The sequence below is a fragment of the Drosophila tropicalis genome, unplaced genomic scaffold (assembly GCF_018151085.1).
Source record: "Drosophila tropicalis isolate 14030-0801.00 unplaced genomic scaffold, ASM1815108v1 contig_443, whole genome shotgun sequence".
NCBI classification, from domain to species: Eukaryota; Metazoa; Arthropoda; class Insecta; order Diptera; family Drosophilidae; genus Drosophila; species Drosophila tropicalis.
Genome location: NW_027172907.1, coordinates 1,407,140 through 1,420,698, shown reverse-complemented (window position 1 = coordinate 1,420,698; position 13,559 = coordinate 1,407,140). Strand labels below are relative to the sequence as shown.

Here is a 13,559-nt window from a genome sequence, read left to right as displayed (position 1 = left end):
ACAAATTGTAAATGCTTAGTAAAATGATTATTTTTGCCAGCCAGCAGACTCTACCAAGTTTAAAGAAGGTTTTTATTTTCCAACGTAAATGATTCATCATTTGTTTGGCTGAAACTTATCTGGCACGTTGAAACCTGTTCTTTAATTATATGCAATTAAATAATAGTGTAAAACAGTATTAGTAATCCGCAAGAACACTTGTCTTTGGCCTGCCCTTTGTGTGCAGAGTTGTAGTATATCTAAATCTGGTCGATATGGTCTATATCTGGCTCACTGGTTAACCGATAGTCAAAGCACTTTAACTCTATGTCTGTTTTTGGTGTTAATTAGCAACATTATCGGACTCTAATTGAATACTAATAAAAGTGTAACGGTTCTATTGAGTTGGCTTATTTGTATAAGTAGAACAAATCTAAAATTTAAATGTGCACTTTGTTAATCCAAGTGTTAATCTATATAATTAGTTGTTAGCAGACAAGATTATCTATTGTCTTAGTCATACTACAACTATCATTAGTTAAAACTTAATTATATACAGTACATTGTTGTTTGCCTTGGATAATATAGTTAACAGTGCGGTTTATAGAAAGAGAGAGAGGAAGAGAGAGAGAGAGAAAACATTTCATTGATAATATCACTCATTTCTCCTGATAAGATACAGTCTTTCAATGAAGGAAGAGCTTTTGAAATGCAGGGGAACCTGGGTCTTCCTCTTCATTGACTAGAATAACGGAGATTTGATTAATGGAAAATTTCCTACCACATACGTTTTGTGTTTGTTATGTTTTCTTTTTAGTTTATCGCAAATAAATAAGTGCATAAATCTAACACACAATAATAATAATAAATGCTCAGTATATAAGGGAAGAAAAAAAAGACACAAAGATGGGGGGAAACGAACAAGAAATTAACAAATGATTTCATTCATTTGCAAATTTGAGACTGAAACTGTCTGAACTTTGCTCTAGCTTTTCGTTCCTCCTCCCTCACCCATGAACTCCTCTTTTCAATCTTCTTCAGTGAGGGGGGGAAAGGGGAAAGGGCAGGAGTATTTTCGTTTTGTTGTTGCTGTGTTGCGGTTTCTCTGCTAATGTGACCGCAAAAATTTCACACGCCGCCGCCGTCTCATATTTGAAAGTGATAAATTTTCAACTTCCACAAGCATTTTTTCTTTTTTATTTCGTTAATTTATGCACACAATTTAAAAATAAAAAAGAAGAAGGTAAAAAAAAAAAAAAAACAACAGCAACCCACATACACACACTCATATGAAAACTGCATAACTTAGCAGCTTTGGCAAGGTCGTTCGTTTAACACACCATAGCTCACCACACACACACATTTTACCAAAGCTCACCTCACTTCACCTCATCCCCCATTGGATGTTGTCTTGATCGCCCTCGCTCATTGACTTTCTCAATGTGGATTAAGCTTAAGTTGGCAAAAATAATATGCCAAAGAAAACGAAAAACTAAAATCTCATTTATTTATTGTTGGCCTGCTGCTGCTGCTGCTGCTGCTGCTGCTGTTGCTGTTGCTGCTACTTTTGCCTTGTCAATGAAAAAAGTGTCAGGGCTAGAGGAGATTCAATTAAGCAAACAAAGCACAGACAAGAAATAAAAAAAAAAAAATTAGCAAACGCCAAAGTTATTGAACCTCTAAAAATATAATACAAAGGCACACAAAGTGATAGCTCTTTGGAGAGCGTGAGAAGAGGTGGATATGGACGATGGATGGGATGTTAGTTTAATCAAAATGCAATTGTCTGATTTCCATCTTTAATAAAATGAAAAAGATAACAGTAAACACACTAGACTATCATTTCTTTTTATTCCATGACAAGTTAAACTCTAACCAATTTGATTTCAGTTAAGTAGCCGACACGCCTTTTGTAAGGGTATTGAATCAAGAAAAAAAAATTCGCTCATCAGTATATATATATGTGTGTGTGTGTGTGTGAAAGAGAAAGGCTGCCATTGACACTGAATTAACAGTGGACTGTTATCTTTTGTCTATTTGGGGGCGCTCTCTTCTGCTTAATGCCTGCTCTCGAGGGTCATTCTAAAACATTCAGCACACCGAATTAACCTTTTTGATTAATATTTGTTGACATTTGAATTAACTATCATGGGAATGTTACTTACTATTTCTGAGTACATTTACTGGTGGGTTTTTGCAAGTTATTGATCACAAATGATTCAAAGGGCCTTTTGGGTCTTTTCTTTTGAAAACTTTAATTGTTAGCCCTCGTAAAAGCTTTGTCTTTCTATCTCTGCCAAAACATTCTCTCAGTCTCTACCATAAAAGTATGTGTCAATGACTCTTTGTTACACAAAAACAAAAACAAAAAAGTTTAACAAATAAAATTTGCGTAATAATTTGTTTTTAGCGCATGTTTTTAAAGGTCTTTTTACGAGTCATTATTTTAGTTAGTTTAGTTTGACATTGAGAGCAGCAGCAGCAGCAGCAGCAGCAGAAATACCTTTTTGTTGCTTTTAAGTGCTCATGTACTTGGGGCTAGCTGGCTGGCTGCCAATGTCCGCCGCCACGCCCCCTTTGCCCGACAGCCCGCCTGCCTTTGGCTCTAATTTGTTGGTTGTGTTTCCTGCTTGATTTGTTCATTTGCTTTTAATGTATTTTGCATGTTTATTTCAACTTTATGTTTGCTGCGTGTGCGTCGCGGTCGCTGCTCAGTCGCTGTTCGGTCTACTGCTTGCTGCCCCTCAGTCTGTTCTGTTTTGTTTTGTTCTGCTCTTGTGGTTGCGCCTGCGCTGCACCAAAGCAGCAGCAATGCAATACGAAGCGTACGAAGTGTACATATATCGTAAATTAAAATTTACTTTTTTAATTTAGTATTTTTTCCTGTGCTTGCTACCCTTAATGTGGGGGTTGTTCAATGTAAGTGCCCAAGAAAATGTCATAACTATCGCCCAGTTTTGATTAACTTCAATAATGTTCTAATCCGATAGTTAAGTTTAAAACTTTTAATTAAACCTTATAATCTACATATTACTATTCACATCTCTCAATAACCAAACTAAGGATTTGATGGGCCATTGCTAGATGATTTGTTTAACTAACTTTATAGTTAACGTTTCTTTCGGGCGTTGGCTTTTACCCCCATGTGTTACGAAGTGTTACGGCCTAAATTTATTTTAGAGGATATCTGAAAGTCGTTGATTACAAGGAATTATTAGGAGTATTTTCTTGCGTGAGCTAACTATCCATCGCCATCACCATCATCATCATCTTAATGTTGTTATTGTTATATGTATGTTGCTTATAAATATGCATGTTGTCTGTCAGTTTGACTGTCTGCACTTGTCTATCTCTTTTTTTATGATGATTCGTCGTCTGTCTGTCTCGTCTTTTGCCTTCTACTTCTTTTTCTTATTCATCATCATCATTACTGCCTTTTGGGTTTTGTTGTTGTTGTTTTTGCGTAATTGGGTCAAAGTTCGCTTAGCTATGTTAATTATATGACAACTGCTGTGGGCTGTCGTTACTTTGTTGGCTTTGCTTATTCTTAGGCGATTCAATGTGAATTGCGTGGGCGGCGCACAACATTTATGACAAGCCTTAAAAACCAGAGACAAAAATAAACTTTTTCCATTTTTTTTTTTCGTTTTTTTGTTTTTTGCGGAAATGGCATTTAATGGCTTCGAATGGTATAAATCTGTTTATAAATGGCTTCAATTAATAGGATGCCACACACACACACACAACTACAATACCCCCTTTTGGAGAATAAAATTGTATTTCTATTTATACAATTGTAAATCGAGAAAATGCCAAGTGAAATCGAAAAACAAACTTTAATTTTCAAACTAAGTATCAAAATTCAGTTTTTAAAGATGGAACTTCAGCGCTTTTTGTGGAAACCATTTTCCGAGAATTCCCAAACAGGTTAATGCATTTGTATGTATGCTCAATTGAAGTATTCACAATATTTCTACATATGTATATACAAAGTATCGAATAAACAATATAAGTATTTCTACAATATTTTTCATAGAATATATTCAAATTTATTGTGAAATTCAATATTGTTGTTGGTTTGAAGCAATCTCTCATTGTGGGCAATGGAGCTGTTCTTTCACCTTGTTGTTTCTCTAAGCCTAATATGGTTATTGGGGTTTCATAATGGATTAATATATCTTTATTGCTCTCTCTCACTCTCTCTCTCTCTTTGTATTACGCCATTAAATATATCACTCTGTCAATCTGACAGCAGCTTTCAAATTTATACTTATATTTAATTGAAATTCAGCATAGAAATGCGGTCAATCCGCCCAATTTCAAAGCAATTGGTGGCAATAGTGACGCGCGATTGTAGTGCGGTGGTGTTGGTGGTGTGTGTGTGTGTGTGTGTGTGGTGTTGTGTGGCACGTGGTAATCTCTTTTTATACCCTTGCAATAAGGGTATACTCATTTTGCTTAGAAGTGTAGTATATAGTTTCCTGATTCGTCCGTCTTAATCAACGCTTAATTTTGCTAGACCTCCTATAGTTTAAGTTTGCGAGCCGTTCTTTTGCCAACTTCAACTTTTAAGAAAGAGAAGATATCTACATACAATGTTCATATGAAAGTAAGAAAAGAGTTACAAAAAACTAGCAAAGAGTATGTAAACTTCGGTCCCGATCCTTTAGTTTTTTCTATATATTGTGGCAACTTGTTTTGTGGTTGACTGTGCTGCTGACAGTTTCTATATCTGTGTATGTGTGTGTGGAAATTAGCATGAGTAATGCCCACTGTGTATCTCAGAGAAAGAGCCATGTGACTAGAACGCACTTCAAAACTAACGGAGCCATTACCGACCATGGTAGCTTGTCGTCATTCACCACTTGTTTCGTTAATTTCGTTCAGTGGGACATTTTATCTGTTTTGTTTTTTTTTTTTTTTTCATTTTTTCTTTTGGTATGCCTCATTTCTTTGGCATTTTTATTATGAAGTAGTGAACAACCCAAACAACCGGTTACTGAGTGAGTGAGTGACTGATTGACTGACTGACTGGCTAGCCAGCCAGCTAGCTAGCAGCAGCTTATCAAACGTCACAGCATTTTGACCATATTTGCTAAATAATTTCTCGTTTTCTGGCTTTGGCTTATTCATAAATCGATTTCGATATAAAAGAAGAAAAAAATAATAACTTATTAAGTGGTGAGGGCGGGGGTTTTAACGGTCGTCTGTCATACGATTTGTGTTTATTTTTCTGCGAATCGTTAAGCCTTTTTTCTGTGATTTATCACTCATACGATCGACCGACTGTCTGCTGGTCTTGAGTTCTTTCTGTGTTCATCCAATTTTTCTTGTTAATTTATATACGCATACATTCATACATACGAATAAGCTAGTTTCATTTAGTTTAGCGCAGCACATCCGTTTGATTGATAAAAAAAAAACAACAACATTTAAAAATATTTGATATTGCGCTTTTGCAAAATTTCCCCATTTTATCAACATTCTATTCTAAACTCCTCTGTTTGTCTCTGTCTGAGTCACGATATATGTATACATAAGTGTATGTGCTATATAATTTTAAACTCGTCAAATGAATTTCCAGGGAACACACACAAACAAGTGTGGTTATTAACGGGTTTTTGTTGTTGTTTTCTTTTGCATGTGTGCACTGATTAAGTGCGGATGTCGGAAGGCGGAACGGCCAGCTCAAAAAAACTTCTGAACAAAGGCTAAAACACACATGTACACAAACGTAAATATGTCTGTATGTTCATATGTTGCTAATTTTTAACAAATTCCGTAGATGATGTCGTGCTAATGTTATCATTTGGTCTTCTCAACGGTTACAAATACCGAAATGTAAAGAAATGAGTTAACAACAATCATAAAAGAGGTTAAATAATGCAATGAATGAAATAAATTCATATAAGGAATGCGGTAAAGTTATTTCCTCACTTGCCTAGCTTGAAGAGGGCACGCATATATAATGATGACGCTGACGACGACGACCCGACCCCCACAAAGTAGAAGTAGATATAGAAGAAAACGCATCCAAACAGAAGAGGAAGAGAACACAACTTGCCGTTGGCCTAACTACAAAAAGAATAAGAAGCAGAAGCACATGCCAGCCCAGCCGCCTGCCACACGTCTTCATCATCATCATCTGCTTCATCATCATCATCAACATCAACATCGTAATCTTTAACAGCTCCATAGCGCTCTCTCTTTCTCTCTCTCTCTATCCCCCCCTACCAGCACCTACCCGCCCGCTCTATCATCTATGCTAACGGTAAACTTACAACACACAGCAAAGTGTCTATTTTTGTACTAGGCAAAGAAAAAGAAGAAGTAGAAGACGCTACAGTTTGCCTGGTGCATTTTTTTTATTCGCCCCGTCGCCTGTCCGCCGCCCTTCTAACCACCACCTTTCCCTTCCCTTCCCCATCCCATCCCTTCACTCTCCCACTCAACACTACGTTCATTCCTTGATTTTTCTTGATTCTTTGAAACTTATAATTTTTGAAAATACAAAGTCTAGGCATTGTTTTTTTCCTTTTCTTTTTGTGGTTTGTGATTATTATGATGATGATTGTTGTTGTTGTAACACACACTTAAGTGTGTGAGAGAGGGAGAGAGACAGATAGAGAAAAGAAATGTGTTAATGTGTGAGAAGTAGTCATAGTTTTTAAGAGATACCTACAACATAGCGGCGAATCTGTTTTAAACTAATTAAACTAGTCCAACAACAGCAACAACACTGAACAACTAAAGAAAAATGACGCAGCAGCAGCAGCTTGTTTTCTCGAGATACATTTAAGTGTTGTATATACATATATATATATATATATGTATATATGCAAAAAAGTCGACGCATTCAAGCATAAAACTCTAATGATTGCTAATTATAAAGAGTGCGAGAGAGAGCAAGAGAGCGAAAGAAAAATGACTCCAAGAGTCTTTCGGTCTTTGGTTTGGAAGTTTATTGCTCTGGAACCAAAAATGAATAATTTCCATTTCCAATTTTGTGTAAGTTTTTGCCATAAAGAAAAGTTCAACAAACTTGCAAACTACCGACCACAAAAGATACCCTACCGGTAGGTACCAGTCCCATCAACGATACCCTGAAAAAAGTTTTTCAAAATGTATCAGTCCCCAGTAGTTAGAAAAAGCCCTTAACAATAACCTATATACAGATTTCTAGTATTAGAATCCAATACTGTAATATTTCCTAAAGCAAAAGGATAAGACTTTGCCTTAACTCGGTGGAGAACATACGAACTCTGTGATTATTTCACGATTTACATGGATGTTCTTTTTCTTGAAGTATCCTGGTCCCACAAACCTGTGAGACCAACTCAAGTGACTTAAATTAGACTTGACAGGCCCACCTCTTTTGAAAAATTTTCTTTTATCTTTAAACTAATAACAGCATAACATAAATCCAGAAATTCAGCTTATTTGTTTCTTATACATACGATTATTGCTTACCTTATAGACTTGACCATAAGTGCCATTGCCCACAACTTCGATTAGCTCAAAGATTCCAGCTGGATCCTGTAAAAAAGAAGAGCAGAAAGTAAAAACAAATTAGACAACGCCCATGAGGATGATGATCAAAAACGAAAACAAAACAAAAAAAGGTTCCTTAAGATATAGAAGCACTGTGCCGCCGCCACTTAACTTAGCTCTCCTTGTTTGTTTGTTTACGTAAACAACAAATTATGAATAATACAAATAAGGCAAGCAGAATGTTAAAAATAAAAGCAACAAAAAAAAAAAAAAAAAATAAAATCCCCATCGTTCCCGTCGTCTCCATCTCCACCCAAAATTCCATCTCCATCTCCACCTTCAGCATGCCTTGTGCCTCATGGCACTAATCTTCAAACCGAAATTCCAATATACAACACAACGACGAACGATGATTCTCTCACATCGAATGCCCAAAGCCATACAAATTGCATGCGAGTTGTGAGAAAGGAGAGTTCATTGACACGCAACTCACGACGACCAACCAAAGTGACGTGACACGAGAGGGCCGAAAGGAAAAACTATGCACCATACGGGGGTAAGGGGGAGGGCAGAGTAGTAGTAGTAGTTAAAAACAATGCTTTCTATTTTTATTGGAGTAAAAGGAGAAGCTGGAATGGGTAGGTAACGAGAGCGAGAGAGAAATGCCAATTAAAATAACAAGAACAAGAACATTTTCAACAGGTAACTGACTGACTTTTTTGACAGTTCACAATGACGTAGAGAAAAAAAGTCAAACGATAAGGGGCATGGGCAGGGGGTAGAGAGGGAACGCGACGAGTTGTGGAAGTCGAATTTAAATGCCGTTGAATGCGCCTCTTTCTCCGATGACTATGGAGAGATGGATGGATGGATGGATGAGTGGAAGGGTTAAGCCAAGTGCAGTTAGTGCTCTAAATTCACTCTACATGACAAGGTAAACATACACATACACACACAAACACACACATAACACATTGCCGCCACCAAAAGGAATGAGGTGAGTGATTGAAGACATACAAGTGGAGTTTCGTTTGGGGATTTAGGGGATAAAACTAAGAATTTGTGGTTGCAATCTAAAACTGATAAGATTTAAACGAAAAAACAGTCAAAATCGAAAGGGAAAGATGAGAAAGATAACTATGTTCTTGCTTATTGAAGGAAATATTGTAAGTTTGAGAAATAGTCTTTTTAGAAGAAAACTATTCCATAATTAACAGTTTGTCTCGATAACGCTTACGATAAAAAGGTAAATAATAAAGTTAAGTTTGAAGAAATCTCATAGATTAAATGGCAAAAAACCAATTGGTCGAGATGTTGTTCAAATCCGAATTTACAACTTCGTTACGTAAATTGAATCTTTAGTTTCCAGGATTCCTTAAACCTGTATAGATACACAAAAAAATGACCAAAATTGGGAATTAGAAAGCAAAACACAAATCAAAAACAAAATGAAAGCCCCGCCCCTCCAGGATAAAAGTGCAGTGCAGGGCATATAAAGTAAGGAAGCCGCTTTAAGTAGATTTATGGCTGCCTAACACCCTCTTCCTCATTTTCCCCACAACCACCCAACCCCCCGCCACCATTATTACAGTCACCGCCATCAAAGTGTGTCAAACACATGCAAAGGGAATACACACACACACACACACAGTCGTTCTTTTTTTACAGGGGCACGACTTTGAGATACCCTGCAACGAAATGCACTAAGGTCGTCAAGCAATTATTGACGGAAACCCCACAAAATTTAAAATCTATCTACATACATACGCACAGTTCATACTGTATGCATGTATGAATCTATATACCTTATGTAAAATTACAGGGCATAGGAAGACGGGAGAGAGTGAATGAGTGGGAGCAACGAGCATTTGCAGGTCTTTTTTATTTTTTTTTTGGGAGTGCAACGGCAATTACTGCTATTTATGGGTGATTACTTCAACGGTTGTAAAAACGAAATCAATTAAAAATGCACAACAACAACAAGAACCCAAACAGCAGCCAACCACTTCGGCTGGCTGCCTGCCTGCCTCCTCCTCCACCACTGGGCTCACCACTTCGCATGACTCATTAGTGTTGACATGTTAAGCAAAATAGAAAAGTAAACGGCATGAAATGTCACTACTAACTGGCAAAGCGAGAGAGACACCGACAGAGAGAGAAAGAGAGAGAGAGAGAGAGTAGTTAGGGTAGTGCACACTAGCGGCATATACATACATATGTACATATATACTCCTCAACCCGTTACAAGAAAAGTTCTGGTCAGCAAAAGATAGCTTTAGTTTTTAACTTTTGGTTACAGTTATCACACACATACATACATATAGACACAGGCTTCTATGCTATGCTACAGCTGCTGCCACATGTGCCCCAACGCCACACTAGCCATCTCTCTCAACACCCCTCTCCACTGTCATTTCATACCCCCGCGACCATTTGCCTTTGTTTGTCTATGTTGTTGTTGCTGTTGTTATTGTTTGTATTTGTCCAAACGGGTACAACTAAAACTCAAACTAAACAACTCGTTGGAGGCCGCGGCGGCGCAAGAGCTTGACGGACGGACCAACTCTAAGGCGGCAACTCTATACATACAGTAAATACTCTCTAATAACATCAAACAAGGGTGCAAAATGAAAACTTATCTTCATTCTAACTTTTTTGCTCCAATTGCTGCTTACTGAACATTTTTCTACCATATAAAAGGAATTCTAATTTCGTGTCAAATAACGGAGCGTTTAAGGATTTAAATGGCGCAAAATTTGTATGGAAGGATATACCGTGTCTTGCCTAACTCTTAGGCTGAAATCTAAAATCTTAAAAAACAAGTGGATTGAAAAAAATTCTACCCTCAAACTGCTCTAGTACTGTAAGTCGTTCAAGTTTACCAATTTTTGAGTAGTGTATAAGCGAATTTTTACTGTAGGTAGAAGAGGCTGCTGTTGTCTCAGTTGCCTGCCTGTGCTTTGTCGTCTGTCTCTTGGTTTAGTTGCTTCATTATTATTACAGTTTGCTAGCAAAACTGGATTTTTCTCTTGTTTTTGTTTAGTTTTACTATGTATTATTATTATTGTTGTTGTTGCCTGGCTTGCTGGTTGTTTGGTTACTTCGTCGGTCTAAAAGCGCAAAAATTTACTGCAAGGCATAGGCTAACTCTCTCTTTCTCTCTCTCACTGTCTGTCTGTGTGTGTCTCTCTCTGAGAAGCCAAAGGCTTGGCCCAGTTTGTAAGCAAAATAAAGCCAGCAAAAGAAGAAGAAAAAGGTGAAGGAGATGGAGGAGCAGCAGATTGGTTAAACAGGACTGACTGCATACATTTATATGTATGTACGTACATACATAAGTATATACAAATATATATATGTACAGATATATTGAAACGCCCATGTAGCGTTTTTTTTTTTTTTTTTTTTCATTGCATACCTAGGTGGAGTGGAGTGTGTCGAGTAGATTGAAGTGAAGTGGAACTCTAGTCTGTCTAAAGGGGAGAGGGAGGTATTTGATTGGCTAATTTGTGTGTGTGTGTGTGGGTTTCTTTGGTGTGACCAATTCAAATTAGTGGAATGCCAGATATATCAGATTATATTATACAAATTTAACACGACTATCATCATAATCAACAGCATCATCCATAAAATATACGACCTTGCACGATTTCATAAGTTCCTACACACTTTTCAAATTGATTATGGGTTCTTTTTAACACATATTCGACTAGCATTAACAGCTAAATGATACCCCTCCTTAACCATATCCGACAGCATTCGATGAGTATTCCTTAGAACTCGTCTTTATACTAAATCCCTTTTTTTTTAAGTTTTAGTGTATTTACCTTCTTAATGTTTATTTTTTGTTTGGTATAAATAACCTAATTAGCCTATAGACTGGCCCACTCTCTATCTCTTTAGCACAGATGTCTCTTTTGGGCCATAAAACGTTTTGGGATATTTTGAGAATATTACGAAAATGCAATTTCAATTCATTTGGGGAATTTCCTGACCGACAACTCTCTGACCAAAAAGCAAAATAAAACAACAATTTTTAGAATGCTCGGTATGCATATGATTGGATAAGTGTGTATTTTCCCGGACCGGAGAGTGTGTGTGTGTGTGTGTGTGTTGATTTAACCCACAAAAATGAAAAACTCCAAACATATGTGCATTTTTTATTTTCCCAACTGCCCCCAGAAGACAGTTGGAGAGACTGAGACAGAGACAGAAACAGACACAGAGACGGTGCAAAGCGGCTAGGGGATGGGGTAAAGGAGACGGACGACAAAGCAAATGTGGGCGAACGCGTTTTTATCGCAACCAAACCGAAATGCAATAAATGTTGATTAAAATAAATACACAAAGCAAGGCGGACAGACAGAGAGACAGAGAGAGAAACAAAGAAACAACACACAAATGCAGGCAGCAGGCGGGGGCAATCAGCGGCCTTTATCTCTATCTGTCTTGCTCTAAGAAACTGCATTAAAAGTTCAATAAAAAACGAAAGGTTCCGGTGCAACGACTTTACACATACTCTTCACAATTGTTGAGTAGATGATATGTCCTCTCACTGATTAAATGGAAAATATCTATACATAGTGAAAGATTAACCGTACTCTTCATAAGAATGTACATACAAATAATATGTAAATCATATCTTAACCAAAAAATATCTTTCAAAACAAATGTACCTTCAACCAAATGTCTTATAGAGAATCTGAAAGTGACTAAGTACACATGTGAAATAACAGTTAATACAAAATTTTGGACTCTTGGTGTTAGTAAAAACAAAAACTATCAGTGCGCTTATCATAGAGAAAGAGAGTTGGAGAGGATGAGTTGGTGGCGAGAGCTGGGAGGTGGAAATGAGGTCGGTCGCCGTCGCCCAAGTTTAAGCGCTAAGGACTCTGACCTTTTATATACATACATATGTATCTATTCATATATGTAAGTATGAAAGTGTTGATTTTATTTTTTCTTTTCTTTTCATCTATTCTATATTTGGTTTATTCGCATTGTTTAATGACCTTTAAAAGTCGACACGCTCAGACAGGTCAAACGCCTACTCGTTGGCATGCCCTGCCATTTTGCTTCATCTCATCCTCATCATCATCCCGACAAGACGGCACAGTGGACCAGAACTTCTGTGTCATTTAAATGTTACAATAAAACAAAAAAATGTAATCATTTTTCCAATAGTGTTAAGTATCCTTTCAAGCAAATGGTATTTTTTTGGACAAAAATCATGATTCAAGTTCGCAAATATAAAAACAGGGACTTCTGACCCACTGTGTTCATTGGGGTCTTGTCTGCTGCTGCTGTATACACACATACAAACATGCATGGATGCATGGGCATGTTTCTGCTGCTGTTGCTGTTGCCTTTTAATAAAGTAAACTAAACAATTTTCATTCTTGTCTCGTTTTTGTCTCGTCTTTTTCTTGGTCGACAACGTCGTCGCCTGACGAGACTATGAGAGGCGACGACCCAAGAGCAGCAGCACCACCACCCCACACACACACATGTGTGGTGTGCGCAAAAGCAGGCAGGCGCCCAATGTGGGGCTATGCGTGGTGAATTTTACTTGTATTTTTGTGTTTTTGCGGTGAATGTTTTTGGTGAAAGAGAAAGGCGGCAACGGCAGCAGGCAAACAAAACGCATGCGGCATGGGATGCGTGTGAGATGGAAGAATTCATTGAGAAAACACAAAAAAAAAAAAAAACGAAAAGAAAGAAAATAAACCAAAAGCTTGGCCAAAGCCAAAATGACACCGGCCGGTAAGTGGTGGGTGCGAGATGGCAAAAGAGAGAGAGAGAGAGAGTAAGTAAATGAAAGGGAGAGATGAAATGCGAGCGAGCGCATGAGTGGGTGAGGTTGGCAGACGATGACAATGTTCACCGTTATATGTTATGTTGTGTTATGTTAACAGAGTTGTCATGGAAAACAAAAATTAAACAAAAACAAAAAAGTCAACAACAAAAATGGCACCAAAAATGCATTTTGGCAATCTTGACATAAGCCATTAAACGAAACAGCTGAGCTCTCTTTCACTTGCAGGGAGAGAAATCACTTTCCTTCCCTTTTCTTTATTATAGCATTTAATAAC

At 37.4% G+C, this 13,559-nt stretch overlaps 1 protein-coding gene across 16 annotated transcripts in view; it reads right to left on the bottom strand.

Annotated features, from left to right (window-relative positions):
• Window positions 1-13,559, bottom strand: part of msn (serine/threonine-protein kinase msn) — a 38,731-nt gene that overhangs the window by 23,841 nt on the left and 1,331 nt on the right. For all 16 annotated transcript variants that reach the window (XM_068286608.1, XM_068286607.1, XM_068286616.1 and 13 more), the window contains exon 3: window positions 7,450-7,515. In XM_068286608.1, the coding sequence (XP_068142709.1) occupies window positions 7,450-7,515 (66 nt within the window). The remainder of the gene's footprint in view (window positions 1-7,449; window positions 7,516-13,559) is intronic.